A 10652-nucleotide genomic window follows, 5' to 3' on the forward strand; every position below is an offset into this window, starting at 1 on the left:
TATTTATATTAAACAATTGGAAAAAAAATAAAGAAATGTTTCTGAACAAGAGCATTTATTTGGTTAATTAATCAACACTGTACTTATTCTCCCGTACACAAATTGCCTCACAAATGGGATCAGGAGTCCTTTATATACATTAAACAGCTTACCGTATATACTCGAATATAAGCCGAGGCCCCTAATTTTACCCAAAAAAACTGGGAAAACGTATTGACTCGAGTATAAGACTAGGGTGGGAAATGAAGCAGCTACTGGTAAATTTCTAAATAAAATTAGATCCTAAAAAAAATATTTATTACAGTGTGTGTATAATGAATGTAGTGTGTGTGTATGAATGCAGTGTGAGTGTATGAATGCAGTGTGAGTGTATGAATGCAGTGTGTGTATGAATGCAGTGTGTGTATGAGTGCAGCGTGTGTGTATGAATGCAGTGTGTGTATGAGTGCAGTGTGTGTGTGTATGAATGCAGTGTGTGTGTGTATGAATGCAGTGTGTGTGTACGAGTGCAGTGTGTGTGTATGAATGCAGTGTGTGTGTATGAGTGCAGTGTGTGTATGAATGCAGTGTGTGTGTGTATGAATGCAGTGTGTGTGTGTGTATGAATGCAGTGTGTGTGTATGAGTGCAGTGTGTGTGTGTGTATGAGTGCAGTGTGTGTGTGTATGAGTGCAGTGTGTGTGTGTGTGTGTGTTGCAGAGCCTTGGTGGGGGGTGGGCAATTTTTTTTTATTTTTTTATTTTTTTAAAATTTTTTTATTATTATTTATTATTATTTTTTATTTAATTTCATTATTATTATTTTTGTATTATTCTTTAATTTAATTATTATTATTAATATATATTTTTGCTTGATACATGGCAGGGAGGGGGGCTCTCCTTCCCTGGTGGTCCAGCATTGGCAGTTCAGTGGAGGGGAGTGGGGGGCTGGCAGAGAGTTTACTTACCTGTCCTGCAGCTCCTGTCAGCTCCCTCCTCCTCCGCGCCGTCAGTTCAGCTCTTCTGTCAGCTCACACTCTAAGTCTCGCGAGAGCCGTGGCTCTTGCGAGACTTACACTGGGAGCTGACCGAGGTGCTGAACGGACGGCGTGGAGGAGAAGGGAGCTGACAGGAGCTGCAGGAGAGGTAAGTAAACTCTCTGCCAGCCCCCACAGCCCCCAGTCTGTATTATGGCAATGCAAATTGCCATAATACAGACAATTGACTCGAGTATAAGCCGAGTTGGGGGTTTTCAGCACAAAAAATGTGCTGAAAAACTCGGCTTATACTCGAGTATATACGGTATTTTGGTGAATTGGGAACCCACTTGAGAATTCAGGGATAAAAAGTTATTTACAAAAAATCTAATTTTGCTTAAAGGACCACTATAGGCACCCAGACCACTTCAGCATAATGAAGTGGTCTGGGTGCCAGGTCCTTCTAGGATTAACCCTTTCTGCTGTAAACGTAGCAGTTTCAGAGAAACTGCTATGTTTACAAATGGGTTAATCCAACCTCTAGTGGCTATCTCATTGACAGCCGGTAGAGGCGCTTCCGCGCTTCTCACTGTGATTTTCACAGTGAGAAGACGCCAGCGTCCATAGGAAAGCATTAAAAATGCTTTCCTATGGACTGGCTGAATGCACGTGCGGCTCGTGCCACGCATGCGCATTCAGCCGATGACGGGAAAGGAGGAGGAGAGTCCCCAGCGCCGGGCTGGAAAAAAAGGTAAGGAATTAACCCTTTCCTCCCCCTAGAGCCCTGCGGGAGGGGGGCCCTGAGGGTTGGGGGACCCAAGGACCCTATAGAGCCAGGAAAACGAGTATGTTTTCCTGGCACTGTAGTGGTCCTTTAAGTGGAGATTTATGCCAGCCCAGCTATGATATGTTCCTAAAATGAACTGAGATGAAAAAAAACTGCTATTCTCACACTAAATTTGCACAGCACATACACCGTATTTTTGTTCTGATTTTGCACATTGTTATTACACATTGTTATATAGTTATATTTTTTTATATTTTGTTTTGTTCTTTTTTCCATTTTTTTTTTAAGCTTTGATTTTAGGAGTTTCCGTTGGATGAGAGCAATGATGTTTGCAATACAGGAGATCAACAGCAATGCAAATCTGCTCCCTAACATAACTCTAGGTTACGCACTCTATGATACATGTGATAGTGTTACGATAGCTATGGAGGAAATGCTCACATTAATAACTGGCTCGAAGCGATACATTCCAAACTACAACTGTCAAATGGACTCCGTGTTAACAGCTGTTATTGGTGAATCAGCCTCTGCTATATCAATAGCCATGGCAAGAATCCTAGGCACTTACCATGTTCCGCAGGTATTTTTGCAATCATTAAAAAAAATGCTAACAAAACAAATAATGATACACAATCCTGATGTTGACACTTTGTACATAAACGAGGTTTGCTTTCTTGGGTTCTGTTAACACACAATCCATAATCAATATTTCATATAATCCTATAAAGCATCCTAGACAAGGAATGTATTAAAAGGAACAGTCTACGCACCAACAGTTTAAGGTTATTGTAGTGGTTATAGTGCTAGAAGGTCATGGCTAAACCTTCCCAGATTTTGTAAACGGTTTTCAGGTGGGGGTACCCCAGAATGCCTAGCCAAGATGTCTAAGGCAGTTAGCAGTTAGACCCTCCTGCATGTTCTACTTGTTTAGAGCCCGCCATTCGCCTAGGTGTTAAGGCTTATTGATGAGTTGTTAATAAATATAAAGGGACTGGTGCCTTTAGCATTATCATTTCTAAGATTACTTGTTTCTTTATTTCTCTGATCTTATTTTGTTTTTCAGAAATTAAGTACAGCAGATTGAAGAATGTCAACGGGTATTTTATAAATAGGAAGCAGGTGTAGATCAATAAATGTTCAGATATATAATACTTATTACTTTCAGTGCTTCCAGTTGCTAAACAGGTAGATTACAGGGATCATGGCGGTATTTCATATTTCAAAAACAGAATATAAAAAAACAAGCATTTTATTTTTCCAAAAAAGAGATTGTGTAACAATGTTCAATAATGAAAAAATACATATAACAAATACAATTAAAACAGTGATACAATTCCTTGTTTGCATGAATAGCACACAGAACACAAACTGGGTTACTCCCAATATCTGAAATTGTAGAAGGATGGCAAAGGACGAATAAATATTTTTTTATGCCAAAATAGCCATTCATTTTCCATTTTAGCTATTGAAGTCAAAAACATCCTTGTCATTTCTCCACAACTCCAAGTTTAATGAGTAGCCTGAAAGTCTATCACTGCCTTTAATTTAGAAACAGCTACAATGTGTTTATGCCTCTTGTAATGAACGCTCTAGTCTCAGCTATAAATGACATCAGAATATAATACATGAATTATTAAACACCACATATTAAATCTAGAAACAGGGAAACTGTCACACAATAATGAATACAATTACATTTCTAAACTGTAACCTCAAAGCACAATAAACTTGGACATATAGAATCATAAAAATACTTACAATTAAAGCTACAAATATAATGCAAAATGGATTTATTGGAAATAAATATATACTAATCCACAACTGTCTGTATTGCATTATAATTGCAACTTTTTTTTCCAACTTTTATATTGCATCTCTATACTACTGAAAACTACATACTGATCACAACATGCAAAATTGATTTATGTAATTGGAAAGATCGTATTTCATTTATTGAATCATCTCCTGCAAACAATGTATCATTGATTTAATTTGTAAAAGTCTGTCATTGAGGGCTATTACATCCTGCCGTTAGAGAAACGCAATCACATGCTATTGATGATCCTATAATCTGTATCATGCATTCTATAGTATTCACCATTATTCACTCTGTCTGAGTAGAATTGACAAGAGGATATATGCAGGTTAGGCAAGGGGGGCAGGGGGTATTTCCGAGTACGGAAAGATTTGGATTCTAGTTGTTGGTTTGGGGATTATTTTGGTATCTATGACTGTATATTTGTACTGTACATGTGTTAGCTCACTGTATATCGATATTACCTGACTGTACTTTGGAGTACTCCTCTAATCTGCTGCCTCTTGGCACCTTTGATATGTATGCATTTCTCTGCTTGTCAATTTCTTATATAGAGAATTATAAAATATAAAAATAGCCAAGTTGTAACTACATTTGAACTGGAGAATTCAGCCAGATCATCTATTTTTGCCTCTGTTTTACCATCCGGATTTAATTTGTAATAATTCAGATTGTAGTGATTAATCGTGAACAGGCAGGATTGTGCTGGGCCTTTGCTGGTCGAGAACTGTGTGGAATTCCTCATGGAGTGGTCTGCAATCTCAATATTCCCCAGGCCCAGAATGGCCAATTGGGGTATTTCTGGGGAGACATTGATATCGACAAAAATAGCAAAAACAGCAGTGAATAGGCGCTCACTAAAATACTAGGGTGAAAGTCAGCAGTAAACCAGCAAGTATTCCCAATCCTTGATAAGTTATAGAAGTGTGGAAGAAAGACTCTTTCTTCCACACAGTCATATCTACAAGACTATTTAAATTGTGATCTTGATGGAGGCATAGGTGTGTAAATGTAATTGATATTTGTGACCAGGTTAGATGAAAAATGTTTTGGTTTTATTTTTGAAGTTTGTGTCCTTATTTAAAGAGACATTCTAAGCATCAAACTCAGCGCCCATCTTAATGTAATGTTTTTTGTTGTTGTTGTGTATAGACATGTAAGAAAAAGAGAACAATGTAAGCTTTGCTGTTTGCGAGAAATGGCAATGTTTATGTTTGTCAGTGAGTATGTCTCTAGTGGCTGTCAGTCAATCAATCAATCAATTGGACAGCCACTAGAAGCCTACTGAAGACTTTTGAAAGCCAAGCATTGCATTCTGCTTAGGAAGCATGGTGATTGCCAGTGGTGCAGCAATCTTTGTCTATGAGAACCAATGGACTAGATCAGTCAGGATAATTTCAGTAAAAGAGTGGCAGCTGACCAGGACAGCTCTGAAAAAAAGGTGATTTTAACTTAGTTTTAATCTTTAACATGGGGGTCCAAAAATCTAAGGAAACAGAGGAACACTACAATGTTGTAAGTAAATATATTTATTTAGAAGATTAGAATGTTCCTTACAAATTTCAGTTTGTAAAATGTAAAAAATAATGCTAGTTTTTAATGTTTAATGTGAGCAGGACCAGTCACACAGAGAGTATGGACTCTGTGAGTCTTATGAGCAAAAAACCCAAGACATTAATTTGTACATGCCCATGGCAGAAAGGTTGCCAGCCCTCCCCTGTTTACTTACGTAGCTTGTGAAAGGGTGAAAAATGAATTCAATGTAGTTTCAATATCTACATGAAGGAGCTAGGTAAATCTCTCCTTGTTGTTGGACGGAAGGTAATGAATCAAAATTACTCTATAAAATATATGAGGAATATCACCACAATATGGAGATGTTTTAATAAGTATGGATTTACGTATGGAGTGAAAATGTTAGAGTGAATGTTCCAGGATTATTCTATAGGCGCTTGTGAAGAACGACCATTAAATAGTCATGTGTCAGTCAAGCAGGGGAAGCCAAAAGGGAACTGCATCTATCAAATATCGTTAGACTTATTTCAAACTATTTGAGCATCATGGGTATGATATATATATATATATATGACACCCAAATATTATGAAATAAGTTAAGGAGCAATCTGGTGGCAAACTATTTAAAGGAAGCTATTTTAGTAATTTTAAAATTAAAGCTCTATAACTATGGCTCCCAACTCAGTCCTAAAGGCACATCAATGGCCAATGATCTGTCACCATCCTAATTTTAATTTGACTTGGAAATACTTAAATTATTTACTGATAATATGCCTTGAAGTCTATGGTCAGTTGCTAAATTCATCCATTGTTATTTTAAATAAATGCTCTTAACCCATCTATTCAAGTTTAAATCCAGTGTTTTTCTTATCTTTAGGTAAGCTATTTTTCATCTATAAATACCCTCAGCAATAAACAAGAATTCCCCTCCTTCTTTAGGACCATACCAAGTGACACATTCCAAACCACAGCCTTCGCTGCCATAGTGGAACACTTTGGATGGAAGTGGGTAGGTACATTGGCTGAAGATAATGATTATGGTTATCTCGGAGTCCACCTCTTCTCTGAACAGGTTGAGAAGCTTGGAACCTGTATTGCATTCTCAGAAACAATTCCGCTTTTTTATTCAAAAGAACGGTATTCAGCGATTGCTGAAACAATAAGACATTCCTCTGCAAAAGTTATCATTGTTTTTTCTGGAGATACCAACCTGCTCCCATTGTTTGGCGAAATAACTGAGAAAAATATTACTGGAAGAACATGGTTAGCTAGCGAAGCGTGGAGTACATCTGCCTTTCTGATAGAAAAAGATCAAGTCAATTATTTTAGTGGTACTTTGGGACTTGCAATACCCCAGGGAACCATTTCTGGGCTGCAACAGTTTCTTTTCCAGCTTAATCCACTGCAGAACCTTGAAGACATCAACATAAAAACATTCTGGGAAAACTCATTTGGATGTTCCTGGTTTAAAAACCTAAATAGCAATGAAACAATTTGCAGTGGCAACGAGAATCTATCAACTGTAAACAATGCATATACACAGGTGTCACAACTGAGAATCACTTGCAATGTGTACAATGCCATATATGCTATTGCAAATGCACTTGAAGACCTATTCTCTTGTGGGAACAATAAAGAATCATTCATAAATGAAGCATGTGTAAGTGAAAGAGACATGAAGTCATGGCAGGTAAATCTCATCCCATCAGCCAGATAATGGGAATATTTGGATAGGTGTACACAAGGGCTGAGCTGATTTGTATCACCTGTGGCCCATCTGAGTTCCTACCTGAATGATGTAATCAGTTTTAGTTGCTATAGAAATGGAACCAGACCATTTACAGCATTCTGTATGTGACAAATACAAAATGCACAGTTTATCATTACATTTTTTTTTATAGAAAATATTTTCATAAAATGCTTTTTTGCCTTTTCCCTGAGTTCTCGTATTCCCTGTCTAGTACCTACAAGCAAATAGCCTGCACTGCATTGTTAAATATTGATTTATTAGGCAGAGTGCAGCTTTATCTACATACAAATACACCAGAAATTGTATATTACTCATAATTACCTTAGGAGAATGCTTACTGTAACTAGACTTTTTATTGAGTACATTTTAAATCTTACAGTATTTTTATTTACTTCATGCACTTTTAATCAGTTTTTCTTTGTTACAATTATTTGCTTGCAAAATGTAAATAATACAAAAATATCCAATTTCAAACCTTTACCAGCTACATGATCACAAAACTAAATTTTTGTAAAAAACAAAACAAAACAAAACAACAACATTATGTTTACACGTGGTAGGCTTTTGATTATTATATATGGCAATATAACTGGTAGTTGAATAAATATCTCTTGTTGAACAAATTTCTGCTTTTTTTCACCAGACCCAGTATCATTTGTAAATTTTCACAAATCTGTACATTTTAAATTTCTATTTTTCTCGTTACACCTAGAATTATTTGTAATTTAACCACAAAACTGTACATTTTAGGTTTAAATAACCGAGCTAGAAACATATAATGCAGTTTTATTATTTATTAATGCACTATTCATAGCAGAAATGGAAAGCTTATAAAGGAAATATAATGTCTTAATTTGCAGGTGGTGCAAGCATTACAAAGGGTAAATTTTACAGATCAGGCAGGAAAACAGCTTTACTTTGACCAAAATGGTGATCCTGTTGCAAAATATGACGTGTTAAACTGGCAGATCAGAGCAGACGGCTATCTCGTGTACGGTAAAGTGGGTAGTTATGATGCCAGCATGCCAAAGGGACAGCAGCTAGAAATTGATGAGCAGGCAACTCTGTGGAATGGAGCCACATCCCAGGTTGGTGTATTCATATTTTATGTGCATTAGATATAGGGTTTCAAACTTGACTTGCTCACAATAAACTGGACTTTGCAACACAACTGGACAGACCTCTTCTATGACATAAAATGCTACTCACCCAATTCCCAACATAACTATAAGGTGGTCAAAAAAAAGTAAAACGAGTTCGTAAGACAGCAGTTAAAATTATTATGGGATGAGCCATAAGTACATGGACAGTAATTCTGTAATCAGTTTTCTGTTTTTCCATACTGTAGCCACCGGTGTCTGAATGCAGTAATAGTTGTAAGCCTGGATTTAGGAAAAGCATCTTACGGGGCCAACCAATATGCTGCTTCAGCTGTATTCCATGCCCAGAAGGAGAGATATCTAATGGAACAGGTATACTGTAATCTATCCATTAAAACGTGTGTTTTTATTCGGTGTCAAATATACTTGTTAACACAGAAGGACTGATTCATTCCATCATTGGGGAACCTCCACACAGTGATAGACACATGTTGTTTTTTTAGACGAAGGATACATTTATGGGAATTGTACAAAAATTAACAAGGGAATAGGAAATATGTACATATCGCTAGGGTAAAAAAGCTTTTTGGGTAATCTAGGAATTTGATCAATTCTGATATTGGAGTAATGTAGGCGTCACGTGAATTTCGATGTGGGTGTCCTGGTGAATAAAAGTAAAGGATAATTTTAACGTTTTGAGATCAGTGACTTTAGTGCAGGGCTGCCCAACAGGTAGATCCCCAGATGTAGTAGAATTACAACTCCCATGATGCTTTGGCCTTCTAGAGGCATGCAAAGCATCATGGGAGTAGTAGTTCTACAACATCTGGGGTTCTACCTGTTGGGCAGTCTTTAAAACCAGCATTTAATTTACCTTCATTTATGATTTTCATACTATGCATAATGTAAGCCTTAGTATTGTAAATAACTTGTCATTTTGTATGCTTAGATTTCACTGAATGTCTGAAATGCCCCCAAGACTACTGGTCCAATAAAAACAAGGATTCATGCATACCTAAAGAAGTGGACTACCTTTCTTTTGAAGAACCTCTTGGGATCACATTCTCTGTTTCTGCTGCTCTGGGTGTTTGTCAAACCATTCTAGTGACAGCAGTGTTCATAAAATACAGGCACACTCCAATAGTTAGAGCCAACAACTTGGAGATGAGCTTCCTGCTTTTGATGTCCCTCACCATGTGTTTCCTTGGCTCGTTCACATTTATTGGTCAACCGTCACCTGCACTCTGTGTCCTTCGACAGACCGTGTTCGGCATAAGTTTTGTCTTATGTATCTCATGTATCTTTGTGAAAACCCTAGTTGTCATTCTGGCCTTTGCAATGGCAAAACCCAATCAAAATATTTTCAAACTTTTTCGACCATTTCATCAAAGACTGTTAGTTATTTTAACTACCTTAGTTCAGATTGTTATATGCATTGGATTCCTATATTCCTCTTCTTCATCCATACAAAAGAACAGGGAAGCCGTGGTGACTAAGATAATTCTGGAATGCAATATTGAATCTGGTATGGCTTTCCTCTTTGCCATTGGTTATATAGGTCTCCTGGCGTTGGTTTGCTTTGCTTTAGCCTTTCTGGCCAGAAACTTACCAGACAATTTCAACGAAGCAAAATTTATAACATTCAGTTTGTTGGTTTTTGTTATAGTCTGGGTTAGCTTCATCCCAGGTTACATGAGTACAAGTGGAAAATATGTGACAGCAGTAGAAATATTTGCCATTCTTTCATCTGCTGCTGGTTTACTTGTTTGTATTTTCTTTCCCAAGTGTTATATTATTCTATTAAAACCAACGAAAAACACGAAGAGGAACGTAATTGGACGGTCCCACCAAACGAGCATACGTTCCATGTAAAGCAGCACTCAATAGGACTTATTGTTTGTAATATAATGTACTCTAGACAGTATCTTCTTCTCCTTCGTCTGGCCTCTGTCTCAGGCTCTCAGCAATGTGTTAGCTGTAGAAAGATACAAAAATGATAATTGCAATATTCTCCTTGTTTTGTGGGTGTAGCGTAAACTATTTTTGTACTCCTTACAATATATCCCCACTCACTCACAATTTGATCTTTTCATGTTTATTGTATTCCTGTTCTGTAGGAACTGACTTTGAATTTTCCATGTTAGAAAAAAGGGGATGCAGTAGAGTATACCAGACAAATGTCTCTTAAAGGGACACACTATAGACACCAGAATTACTACAACTTAATTTAGTGATTCTGGGGCAAATAGCCTGTTCCTGCAGGCTGGGAAATATAAACACAACATTTTCTGGGGAAAGGAAGTATTTACACTGCTGTATAACACCACCTCTAGTGGCTGTCACTCCAGCAGCCACTAAAGGGACTAAAATGACTTCCTGTGTTTGGTCCTGCAAAGATTGCAGGACTGACGCTCAGTGTCTCCACTTTCTGCATTGAGACCCTGAACGCTCCCCATAGAGATGCATTGACTTAATGCATCTCTATAAGAAAACGATTGTCGCAGCATGGTTATTTGCACAGTAGCCTCTCATTGCTTCCCTGCAGGAACACATTACATTGGCCGAGATTGTCAGGATTGGTAGGAAGGCCACGCAGAGACAGGCATTCCAGGGGAATAAAGGTAAGTAAAATCCTTTATTTTAATAGTTTTGGGGGCCAATAATCAAACTTATTAGTATAAGCATACATGTTATTCCTAATACTATTGTATTTCTCTAAATATTTATGTC

General features: G+C 37.3%; 1 protein-coding gene across 1 annotated transcript; it reads left to right on the top strand.

Moving 5' to 3' along the window:
• The first annotated feature begins 2036 nt into the window (after positions 1-2036).
• LOC134585333 (extracellular calcium-sensing receptor-like) lies at positions 2037-9794 on the top strand. The gene is made up of 5 exons (XM_063440742.1): positions 2037-2321; positions 5950-6762; positions 7683-7910; positions 8171-8294; positions 8872-9794. Exons 1-5 carry the CDS (start codon positions 2055-2057, stop codon positions 9792-9794), a joined length of 2355 nt encoding a protein of 784 aa, XP_063296812.1. The 5' UTR covers positions 2037-2054.
• Positions 9795-10652: the final 858 nt, after the last annotated feature.

The sequence above is a fragment of the Pelobates fuscus genome, chromosome 2 (genome assembly GCF_036172605.1).
Source record: "Pelobates fuscus isolate aPelFus1 chromosome 2, aPelFus1.pri, whole genome shotgun sequence".
In the NCBI taxonomy this organism is placed as follows: Eukaryota; Metazoa; Chordata; class Amphibia; order Anura; family Pelobatidae; genus Pelobates; species Pelobates fuscus.

Excerpts from the sequence above, each read along its gene's own strand:
- LOC134585333 (XM_063440742.1), top strand. The coding sequence starts at position 2,055 with ATGAGAGCAATGATGTTTGCAATACAGGAGATCAACAGCAATGCAAAT. Across the intron at positions 2,322-5,949 it reads GCACTTACCATGTTCCGCAG|GTAAGCTATTTTTCATCTAT; the intron begins GTATTTTTGCAA and ends TCTTATCTTTAG. Across the intron at positions 6,763-7,682 it reads GAGACATGAAGTCATGGCAG|GTGGTGCAAGCATTACAAAG; the intron begins GTAAATCTCATC and ends CTTAATTTGCAG.